This window comes from Dicentrarchus labrax, unplaced genomic scaffold (genome assembly GCF_905237075.1).
Source record: "Dicentrarchus labrax unplaced genomic scaffold, dlabrax2021, whole genome shotgun sequence".
Taxonomy (NCBI): domain Eukaryota; kingdom Metazoa; phylum Chordata; class Actinopteri; family Moronidae; genus Dicentrarchus; species Dicentrarchus labrax.
The window spans coordinates 17,903,595-17,915,985 of record NW_026136701.1 but is presented as its reverse complement, the minus strand read 5'-3'; the positions used below and the strand labels follow the sequence as shown (position 1 = coordinate 17,915,985).

General features: G+C 37.6%; 1 protein-coding gene across 3 annotated transcripts in view; it reads right to left on the bottom strand.

Moving 5' to 3' along the window:
- The window catches only part of LOC127364085 (pituitary adenylate cyclase-activating polypeptide type I receptor), a 31,965-nt gene that overhangs the window by 2,084 nt on the left and 17,490 nt on the right, over positions 1-12,391 (bottom strand). For all 3 annotated transcript variants that reach the window (XM_051401241.1, XM_051401251.1, XM_051401261.1), the window contains 7 exons: positions 11,480-11,577; positions 10,901-11,033; positions 8,858-9,011; positions 5,364-5,424; positions 5,161-5,230; positions 4,139-4,233; positions 1,121-1,250 (listed from right to left, as the gene is read on the bottom strand). In XM_051401241.1, coding sequence (XP_051257201.1) covers positions 1,121-1,250; positions 4,139-4,233; positions 5,161-5,230; positions 5,364-5,424; positions 8,858-9,011; positions 10,901-11,033; positions 11,480-11,577 — 741 coding nt within the window. The remainder of the gene's footprint in view (positions 1-1,120; positions 1,251-4,138; positions 4,234-5,160; positions 5,231-5,363; positions 5,425-8,857; positions 9,012-10,900; positions 11,034-11,479; positions 11,578-12,391) is intronic.

The following is a 12,391-nucleotide window of genomic DNA, read 5'->3' as shown; positions in this document are numbered from 1 at the left end:
AGTGCTCACTACAGTGGACAACTATTCAAAAGCAGTTTTCTCGTATATGCAGGTTTTGATGGTATAGTTGTGAATCAGCCACCACAGTGGAGCGCGTGATCCCATACACTGCCACCCACTGGCCAGTGCAACACAAATTTCTGATTCCAAGATGGTCGACAGAAGGCTAGAAATGCTGAGCAGTTCAAGAATATCTAACCAGGCCTTAAAATTTCATAACATCAAGTAACAACTTAGAAGTAATACAATTATTAAAAAAGTATTTGTATCATGTTAGGAGAAAATTAAGATTAATCATCTGTTCACTATATTGGACATCATGCTTTGCTGGCTATATTTCAACTAGCCAGTGATTCATGCTATTACTCTGACTCTGACTGTGTTCTTGAATAATCTTCATCTGCAGTAACTTTTTAGGTTGTAAATTAGTTGATTTATGTTATGAAATGTAACTTTTTGTAACAAAAAACATATTTTGTTAGTTCAATTATGTGAAGTAACCGTTAACATCTTTATGTCTATGTATATTTATGTGTGTATATATGAACAGGTTCATGAGGTTGTCATAGTTCATGCATGAAAGGGTTAAAAGACCTTCATCCCTTCACTCGACATGCAGTGACCAACATATGACCTTTCTTTTATTCAAATTGTATTAAGACATAAGTATTGCCAGCTTAAAAGGCTGTTTGAAATATTTTTTTACAGTAGATTTAGGTTTAAGGTACAGACCATAAGCTGGAACATCCCTGGTCAAGGTTTGGTCTTTCCCTGTCACTTCCTCCCTTTATCTTCCGTCATATCGCCACTGTAAAATCTTGAATAAAGACATACAATTTCCCCCAAAAGGATTTGAATCCCACTAGGCCCTTTCCATGGAAGACATTTTGCATGCTGGCTCACTGTCATGTCTTACTGAGACACTTAGATAGAACAGATCCATCGGTAATGTTAGTAGTTACACCCGTGCTTTTCCTACTAAATCAAAATGTCTTCTGTGAAAAGGCCTATTGAGAGCATTCTTCTATAAGCAGTTCACCTTTGGTCGCTTTTAGTGATATCTCAATATAGTTTTTTAAATCTGTCCTTTTTGTTCTGCTCCCTCTTTGTTGTTCAATACCTGAAAGGATCCCAGTCCCAGCTCGATGTACAATCTGGCTGCCACTCCAGTGTTCTCAGGCAGGAAGGCAAATACTGTGTAGTGCATCCCAAACAGAGGGATAAGGAACAGGGTGGATTTAGCCAGCCTCCTGAGGGAAACAAATAATAGAGGAATAAAAGAAAGAAGAAAGACTGAACATCAGTCCAGGTAACGTAAAGGCACAACCTTGTGCTAATCCGTATAAAGGACCTGAAAACACATTTTCTTAATCAGCTTCTCACTCTGAGAGATGGGTCCTACATGAACATTTGCTAGACATAAAACAGTAGGGTGGTTACACATGAGAGATTTGTCTTTTTTTCTCTTTTTTTTTTTAAAATCGGTGCTCTTCTTTTGTATTTTAAAGTGTGTGGGGCTCGGTTTAAAAAATGTGATGCCACATACTTTAATCAGGATTTAGCAACTTTGAATCAAACTGCTCAAACACATAATCCTCAGTGTTAAACTCTTGAGAAATAATAACAGAGGATGTTTCTTTTTACTCTGACTTTGATTGTTGCTTATTAATATTTCATATTACAAGTTTTCAGGAGCTTTAAAGAAATGTATCATCTCAACAACAAAGTAATCAGAAAATGTAAGCTAGTAGTAATGATGGCCTTTCAAGTTTGAAATATTCAGCTTTATCAGTGTCGGTCTTATCAGTGTTTTAGTTTCTAAATGCCAGGATACAAAGGCAGAATGCATCATTCAGCCAAGTTTCATCAGAGGTAGACCGGATGTTGCTGATATCAGATCTTTATTAAACAAACTGACCTTTAAAACAACTCTGTCCTCAAGCCAATCAGTGAATAGATTCAAATGTCAAAATACAAAACCCAGATGCATTGTGCTCAAAGCTTAGCTCAAATCACTGATGTCTAAATATCATATAAATGTTGTTTTATTTTGGTGATATTACATTACATTACAAGTCATGTGGTTCAGAAAACAAAACCTCCACCTCTTTAATACATCCCACAAAAATCACAAAATCACAACTAACTAGCTTAGCTTTTTATCTTCCTTTTTTGTTGTTGTTTATTACTTCATGTCACAGTGATGATAAACTATCTGGGCACATATCTAATGATCTAGATCACAGCTGAATCAAAACATATTTAATTTATATTCTATCACAGATCAATAAACCAGGAGTTCCCATCGTTTCTACTTAAAGAAAAGGGGTCCTTTTTCTATAATTTAGTATTTAATGGATCTCAGTAATTAAGTAGTTTGTGTAAAAGGAGTGATTTTATTTTATTCTTAATTGGCTTCTTTTTTTGATAAGTTCAGTGTTTTCTTGTTCCTGATGCTTGGTCATTGTTCAATTAGACAATCTACCTTACACTTGACTTTTCTTCACAGAAGTGAACCAAACGCTGAGATATAGGCGAACTGTGTATATTTTTAGTTATATATATTTTAAGTTTTCCAGCACGCCTTAAACTCCAGAAGGCCTTGCAACCCCCCCAATGAAGCTTTGGCAACCCCTAGTGGGGAACCCGACCCCGAAGTTGGGAACCACTGCAATAGACAGCAGTTTAAATCCCAAAAGAGATGTCTGCACATGGTCTTGTTCTTTGATCGTTATGTCAGATTTAAGTAATCTAAATATTCTAAAAAACTAAATAATCACTCTGATCAGAAATAACATCACTGCCATGGCTGCTGAAAGATTAAAGATTAAGAAAAGAAAAAAAACCCATCAGATTATTTTCAAGCCCATAATAGGATTGTGTTTGTCTTTTGTCACACCTGAGATTTGTGCTTTTGTGTTAACGTCACAGAGCTGCCTGAAGCAGATTGAAGTTTGTAAGAAAGAGATGAAGCTTTTGAAAGTGAGTAACATGCATTGAGCTGGTGGAACAATCCTGTCGCACGGCGATAGAGGAGACGTCTATTTCTGGTATCCGGTGCTATTTTTATGTGCTGCGCTCATTCTAAATTAATTCAGCTGAGCTGGAATCTGCACCGACCAAAATGTCAAACGGAATGAGGGATTTACTCCAGTAAAGCAGGATTTCTGGGCTCCCAGAGTAGATTCATAGACACAGCAGTTCAGCATTTTATCAAGGGATTTCATCAATTCACTCTCCTTCCCCTGTAGTAAATTCTCCAAAGAAACTGTACCAACAACATACCAGAACCATTTCCAACATCTTAAAATTTCTCACTCAGCGGTTTTACCTCAGCACTGAACAATTGCTTCATAGTAGAAAGAAGCCATTAAGACTTTTCTAAACTTTTCAACAGTAACAAACACAAACTTTACATATTATTAAAATGACTTTTTAATCTCATATGTATATCATAAAACTAGTACGTGGCATTACGTAATACCAAAATACCGTAAAACTCCCCACATAACAGTTGAATTCTTTAACCCTCTGTGATAAATCATTCATTCCTCATAATTTCTTAACAGGTCAGGCATTAAAATCCTCAAACTTCCTAAATATTTAAATGCCAGAGAACTGAAATTGAACTAAAATGAGCATCAAATCTGAAGCAGTTTGTTAGTTTCAGGAAGAGCTCTGAAGTCATGCCTGCATTAGCTTACTGGCATCAGCTGCTTCTTTCATCCGACACAATCAGTGGTTTATTCATCAGCTGTTTGGTTACCTGCTGGGAGGTAACATCCAATCTCATTATGAGTTGCACAAGGCAGCTTTTATAGCCTGACACTTCTCACTAGTCGCTCTGCTGATCTACACTCTTGCACTCACCGTTCGCTGCTGCAGCTCCCTTAGTCTCCCCAAACTGTTTTTACATTTCTATTGTGTTGAAGCTTTTGTTATTGCTGAGTTTACCGAACTATAACATTAATATATTTGCAAAGCTTCCTCAAAGAACAGTGACTTTTCCACCAAAACTAACCATGTAACAATTTAGAAGGTTAAATTCCCTGACGCAAGTGCCTCTGAAGGAACTGTTGTTTGTACAAGAACAACTTTAAGGTCATGGTCCAGTTGTTTTAAAAAAGTTGTGACTTACATAAAATGTCCTGTGTCATTGTTTCCGGCCATAGCTGAAGATTTAAGCTTTTGAACCAGAATCCGGATCACGTTGATGAAGATGACTATGTTGACCTGGTAGAAATACATGCACACCAAATGACAAAATCCACACAGTAAGATAAATAAAAAACATACTACTTTAATACAAAAAGATCAATTTAAACCCACTAAATTCCCACAAAGCTCAAAAGAGAAAACTTTGATTTATATGTTAAATTCATTGACATTTAAGGATTAAACAGAAACTGATTGACCATTGGCTAAATCCTCCCCCGAACAGAAATTATTTGATTTGTATTCCTCCACATGTTGATGTGGTGTGTATTAGACTGACTGTATTAAGAGCAATATTCTGCAAGTGTTTAGAGGGGTGTGTCCTTTTATTTAGCCTTTCCAGACCCAAAAACAAGTGTAAGGAATAGATTAAACAGTGTGTTTGTCTGCAAAGCTGCAATGATGGTGTTTTCAACTGGTGGAGGTAGTGTTAGGTTAATTAGCTAGGCAACTAAAACTAATAAAGTCAGCCAGCAGTGTTTAAGTAGCGTGGGAGCCACTGGGAGTTAAGCTACCATGAAAGCAGTAAAGTCATACATCTGTGGGGTCCCTAATACATTACCAGAAGAAGGGAGCGTGCAATGAGATTACATAATTAATAGAGCACCAGTCAAACCTTAAAAGGAAAAATTATGGCATTTGTTTTACATATTATTTTGAGGAAAGTTACAGTCTCCTCATCGCTCCAGACAGATCTGACGTTTTAGTCTGCTGCTATTTTTCGTCTCCACAGTGGACGTTAAGGCACATGCCAAAATGCACATAAAAAACAAATGATGGAAACTCAACCAAGTGACAGTCAAGTGAAAAGAAGTACCCTTCGTTTCAAAATGAACTATGAATTTTGATAGTAAATCAACCATTTTGACAGATGTAGTAACTGTAACTAAAGGGGGCGGGGCTTAGTGAACAGTTAGTGGTACAGTGTCGCTGCTCTTCACTCACCAGTAGCGAGGCTGTTATTGGTCCTTTAATAATCCACCAAATACCAACTTTGTCCGTGTCATCCCAGCAACTGCAATTAAAAAATGAAAAAAATTAAATTAGGCATTAAAATGATTTTCAAGTTGAAAATGATTAGCCTACAGTGCAGTGAAATATTGAGAAAACGTAAGCTGCTTTGCTGCGTATCATGTAATATTTCGTACCCTTTGTTATCAAAGAAGAATCTGGTCAACACCCAAAGTATAAGAACTGTTGATGGGAGCCCTGAAACATAAGAGCAGAGATGAATTATTAATGCTTTGTGTTACTGTCAAGTAAAATTAGTCTGAACAACACTCAAATCAAACTGCATTTTTCATGAAAATATTATCAGGCATATAAAACATTGTGCTTACTGAGTATATCAGACTTATCTGTCTCCCTCTTGCATCTCCATGCTATAAGAATAATCAGACACACACTAAAAAGCAGGAGGCAAGATAATACAAACCAGAAAGAACCTGATAAGACACATGAGAGGTTCCCTTGGTTCCTTGTCAGGTTGTAAAAACATAGATCCTCGGGTCAGAGATAAGTTCCTTAGCAAGAAGTGCATAGTTTAATATTTGAATCAGGTTTGAATGTGTTTTGATGTGGTTGAATGGAGTATATGTCATGTATTCTAAATTAAATTATTGAAGAGAGACAGTCAAATTTGTGTACAATTTAGATTAGGCATTGCTAATGTTATTTGAAAGTAATATTATAAGACAAAAGGAAGATATTCCAAACATCCAACCCATATTCCAACCCTTCATCATCTCTCTTCATCAGTACAGGAGGGGATATCTAAACCCTGCATGAAAACAAGAGAGTCTACAGTAATAGCGGCTCTGTAAGGCTGTACTTCCAAACAGCAGTGCTTTGAATAAATAATTGAATGCCAACATCAGCACAATGACAATGCTAACAAGCATAAGCCACACTGTTTGTTTGTTAATATATACAGTATGTTAATGCTAAGCTGAATTAAATAATCTTTTTGTGTGTGTGTAGCATGAAGGAACTGCAAACTTTAATTTTGTTCTACAAGCTTCTGTTGTATAATGATTAATACATTTCCACAATTCCTTGATAAACCTAGAAGGTGCAAGATAAAAGGTAGAGGATGACAAAATTTCATGGCAATCCTTTCAATAGTTTCCAACTGACTGTAACCCCCAGAGCAAAGGGGGAGACAAGGAAGACACCACTCCCTTCACCGTCTCCCAGACCAAAAATATAACTGGTTCAGCAAACCTATTGTTCAGTCTTCTTTCTAAAGGAGGATACAATTAGTTTCCTGTGGAATTTCTACAAACCTGTGACATGAAGACTGCACCAAGACTTAGATTTAGAAGAACCCCAGTCTTGCAGAATCTATTTATCTTCAACACGGATTGATGGACAGAGGCAGAGGGTAGCTTTTTCGAACTTCTCCCTCCATCGTCCTCCTCATTTTGACCTACAGTATGTTGTCTGGTGATTTAATTAAAACCATTTTATTGTACAGTGTGGCTTGTCCAATAACTGCACTAAAAACTACAAATCCTCCAAAATTGAATGATCATGTCTGCCTGAATGCTGCAGCACCAACTATTCCTTAACGAGACTGCTGAGACTTGATTTGAGCATCAGTCCTGCTGTCATTCTTCACCGCATTCTGCCATTAGGTCCTTCTAGCTCCTATTAAAAATACTCTATTACAAAGTCTTTTTGACTCTGACTACAAAAGGCCCAACATGCTCTCCAGAAATGTTGTTTCATCAATTGTAGGTTCTGTTGGCTAAAAGTTTCAGGAAAATTTCACAATCTGTGTCCACAACATCATAACAGGTATGCTGCTGTTGCACCTTTACTGCTGTACTAAACAGAACTGTTGGGTGTCTTCTAAGCCTGTACTTGCTCAATTGCACTGAAACATTCTGGTAACAGTACTGAAATGATACAGACAAAGGCTGTGGAACTTCACTACAAGCACTTGAGAGTACAGACTTAAACAGGAAAATACACGGCAAACAAGAAACCAAAAAAGACAATGGGATAAGAAAGGGAGGATAACGGAACAGTTGACTGAGCAACACACGATCACACAGAGGGAAAACTCTTAAAACATCCGCAGAGAGCTCAGGGAGGCAAAAGATAAGGGAGAAAACACAGGAAAAACAAGGGCACGTTCAGCTGCAATAGCAGCTCAGGCACTGCTATTGTGTAAATAAAATGTTGCCACGTTTTTGGGACTGAATTATTGTCTGGATTTACTGTAGATTTCCAACCCAAATGTGAATATATTGTGCAATAACAAAGGGTGTGCATAATAACAGGAGAACCTTACAAACCATTGCACTGTAATGCAACACCCCAAATGAATGGGATCAAAAATTACCAGCTGAATCACTAGCTCTCTGTCTCACAAAGGACTGCTGTGTTGGATAGAATATTATTATGGGTTTTTGTTATTATTAGGATGAATGTGCTGTCACAAATAACCAGCCAACCAGATGCTCAAGTAACAAAGAAGCAAAGTGAAAAAACAACTGCAACACAAGCTGACAGCACACAGTGTTTGTCATATAGTGTTTACAGAGTGTGTAAAAAAAAACAAGCTCCACAGCACATACACCAGTGACAGGATTGCAGGGCAGTCAGGGGGTCTTAGCTCCCCCAAAAGAGAGAAATGTGGCATGTAACAGTGAATGGAAAAACACAATTGATGTGCAAGGTTTTTTATGTATCATAGGCTGCTTCGCCTCTGTGTGTTATTGTGCATGGAAATAATGTCAAATCAGCAGTTCTGCAGCGTACCTCCTGAACATCGCCATACAAAAAGGCTGAATCTTTGTCAGTTATCCAATGAGAATAAAACACGTACAGTAGATGGACAGCCTCTAAAAGACACTAAACATCTAACACATAAACTAAAATCATCACACATCACCATTACATCATGATAAAATATTGTGCACCCAGTATTGTGAATTAAATCATAAGTTGAGTGTATTGTTACATCCCTTATAAAACTCTCTTAATGCATAAACATTCATTCATTGTCCTTGGATTTAAGCTTCTCACATTGTAAATCCATTAAGCCGCTTTAAGTTTCTTAACTTTGTATTTCATATCACAGAATGCGAATACAATTTTTGAGGTTGCATAACTGTGTACAAAGTCAGTGGAAAAATGTGTTTAGATGCGGGGCGACACAAAATTGACGAAAAGATGCATCTGTGCAAGTCGATATCCAGGGTCCTTACGAAACTACTTTATAAACTTACAGACATGAAAGTGGAAAAAAGGAGAGACTGGAGGAAAATAACAGAACGAACCAGAGTTTCTGATGAGTTTGAGTTCAGTCAGGTGCTGAACACACCGTATGAAAGTTAATGTTTCCCCCTCTGCATCCCTGATGAAGCTTCTCGATAGCAATACAACAAAAATTGCCCATTGTCTTGCAATTGAACTCCTATCATCGATAACCATGACTCCATTCCACATATATGTAATTTATTGAGAGCTGATCATATGTCACATGTTTTGTTCCTTAGGTAACTTCCACGCTGGGATGGTTTTATCAGGCGTTTGTATGTGTTATGAATATTATATATCCAACCATCACTTGATTGTCAGTCTGTCATGGGCTTGCCATCCTCAGATGACCTTTTCAGGCATCCCTACTCACCCCATCCAATCAAGATGTACCACCAGAAGTATTTCCTCTGAGAGACGAAGGTCAGGGCCAGCAGGGTCTGCAGATACATGCCCTCCACCAGCAACCAAAAGTAATTGGCCAGGATGCTGAACTGGAAGAAAGCCACGGCTGACTTGCACGCCGTCTAGAGAGGAACACAACAAATCAGAGTTATTTAATGCTGAATTAACACGCACAGTTTTGGTTGAGGAAGTACAGCAGTAAGGTCCAGATGACTCATTAAGAACTTTTTCTCATGTGTCAAAGAAGTCTAGACAAGTAGAGATTAAAGTTTTCCTGTCCTATAATAATATATTATCTAACACACCCTTTTCATATTCCATTCTGTTATGAACAGTAAACAGTATAAAAGTAAACCCACAGCCCCAAAATTTGGATTTTATTTATTATCTCACTTGCTGTTGGAGGTTGTTTATTTTTGTTTATATCTTGAAATGGCATTATACTTATAGTTACGTGAAAGTTGTGTATTTGTGTATTCCTATTTGTTTTTAAATGTACTACAAGTTGTTTTTTTAACTGGTTATGTCACAGTTTAATACTAATGCCTCTATATGACCTACATAAGCAAACACAACTGGCTTTTTCTATATTGGTATTTTTAATGCCTGCCAGCGGGTCAGATTAGGTCACATTCCCCTAGAAATCAATTAAATGAGGCGATAGAAACGCCACGTATAGTTCCTTGTAGGGGCTTTAAATGGTTAATTTAGTTTAAGATGTAGGAGGATTTTCTCAACGCATAACAGAAAGATTAAACAAAACCACCAAATTTGGGGATTCATGGTGGACAGCAATGATATTACACATATGGTCTTTGTCTTTATATTTCCTCATGTGTCTATGAATATGCTTCGCCCTTCATCACTGCAGCCATTGCAGCACAAATGTGAGCATATGAAGAGTTTGTGTTTCTAGTTTATGACTTGAGAAGATTGGGTTCTGGGATGTGCTAAGATGTATCTGTAGAAGGAAAGAAAAAAGTTTTTGACAAGCTTGCAACTCGTAAAGCATTTCCTCAATGACTCTGGATCTTTTTATCCAAACAAATTCTGTTTTACAAGAGCCCAAATGGTTTGTTTCAATTTGACATCTTTTTTGTGCAAGTCCTCAGAAGAAAATATACTGTTACTGTTATATTTGTGACTTGAGTCATATAAAGCTTATTCTTTGTTTTTGTCATTTTGATTCACTGTTTCCATTAGGATCTCTGGTCCTTCAGGGAAGTTTAGTCATCTTGCTTCTGATTTAAAAAGCAAAGCCTTCAATGTTCAGGCAATTATTGCATGTGTATTCTTCATTCAATGTCAGACCACTCTTACAGACATCCTGGGGGGATTGGTTGGCTGATTATTGATTGAGTCTATTATTGTTTGTTTTTTTGTGGTTTCACACAAAAAGCAATTTTCACCACATTGTGTGTAAGACTCTTTTGATTATGGATTACAAACATATAATACATATGTATCATCAGTGACTCAGATCAATGCACAGAAGACAGAAATCATGGAACATGGAAACCTTTTGAACCTGTTTGATGAGGAAGGACCATGGCAGTGCAAAGGCAATAATGACTGAAATACTGAAATATTGAACACAATTTTTAAAAAGAGTCAACATTGATTTAGAACAAACAAAGAGGAAAATACTACAGGCTGAAAGGATGGCCCTGCCTCTACACAAACACAAAGGACAAAAAAGTCACTACAACAATCTAGTGTATCTAATTATAGATTGGGGGAAAAGTTCATAATTTCACTTTGTCAACACTTCCTCCACAACTTCAAAAAATAAAACAATTTTGCAGTTTTTTATGTGTTTAAACTGCATTTAAGAATTCATCAATCTTGTCAACTAATGAAAGGAATTTGCTAAGAAAAGACAGGTGCCATTCATCAGTTTGCCACGTGTCTCCCCCTCTTTCCTGTCTCTGTACATAGTTAACTCAATCACACGGCAGATGTGGGAATCTGCCTCATGATGGGAATGTTATTGAATAATTGGCACGCTCACCGTGGACACGGAGCAGTGGTCCAGGGTTTCATCAGCAAACAGCACAGTGTCTTTGATGAAAACGGCGCTGGCTCTCAGGACGAAGGAGGAGAACAGGTTGATGTGGATGTAGTTTCTGGTGCAGCGGAACTTTCTGAAAGAAGCAAAAACAGATGGAAAGGACAACAACATACATGAAAAACACTGCCTTTCAGTTAGAAAACATCAAGTAAAGAAGCATCCTATGCCTTCCTCCAACAGTTTATGTGACTTTGCCCAACAGTACTTTATAGATACTTTTTTTTGTATCTATAATCTTGGGGCAAGGGACATTTTTGTTCACAGACATTCATCCCCTTCAGGTAAAGAGTAAACTTCCTGTCCCACTGCTGCATCACTTTTTCATTGTAATTTTGTCAGCAAATCTCTACAGAGCCTCCAGGTGAATTTCACCCTCATTTGCACACAATTGTCAACTTTTGACCCCAGTCTAGGCTCTTTACTCCATAAATGTTGGCTGAGTAAGCATCCTAGTTCTTGTCCTTCATTGCCCTCTGTTTGTGTGTGTATCTGGGACAGTGTGTGCTGTCCTGGTCTTACCTGAAGGCTGTGAACACCACAATGGCCGTAATGAGGGAGATGAGCGAGGTGGCATAGCCCACAGTGTAAACCTGTCTGAATGTGGAGAGGTAACTCGTCTGGAGAGAGAAACAGAGAGTGGTCACATGTATGTATGGGAAATGGCTAGATGGAACTGGATCTGACTGGGATTGATATAACTACAGGTTGTTATTATTATTATTATTACATTTATTCTTGGAACAAAAGTATTACAAATGCATGTTGGCTTTGCACTAAACCAATGTTAATAATTGCACTGCTCACCAAGCTTTAATTGGCGGCTCACATGGCAGCTAATAATCATATCGTAATTCAGCCAATACACATACTTTCTAATATACTCAAAACAGCTACACAAATCATACACAAGATGGTAGTACGGCCTACAAACATGGGCCTGTCAAAACCTGCTCACACCTACTTTAACTCAATAGTGCAGTGTTGCCAGTTTTGGCAGCCTTGTGGAGCACCACAACAGCTAAAGTGCTGCTGGATGGCTCAATAAATAGTGGGCTTGTGAAAGACAATTAGATTGTACATGCTGCAGACTGTAGGCATCCAATCATTCTATGTATATTCAGGTTTTTTTTTTTTCAGAAACAGAACTTATGATGTAGTTATTTTTTGACTACTGGGAACGTATTCTGTTATTACCGGGTCTGTATGACCTACTTAGTAATAATCTGGACGGCTGTGGGAAATTTGGAGATATATGATACTGTACTCATTATTTAATTACTGGGGACCTATTCCAAGTACCAGACCATCCAGCTGATCAACTGATCAACTGGAGCTTTGCAGCATCTGACTAAGTAGGTCATACATACCCTGTAATAACAGAATATGTACCCAGTGGTTAAAAAATACTATGTAAGTTCTCTATTACCCCCT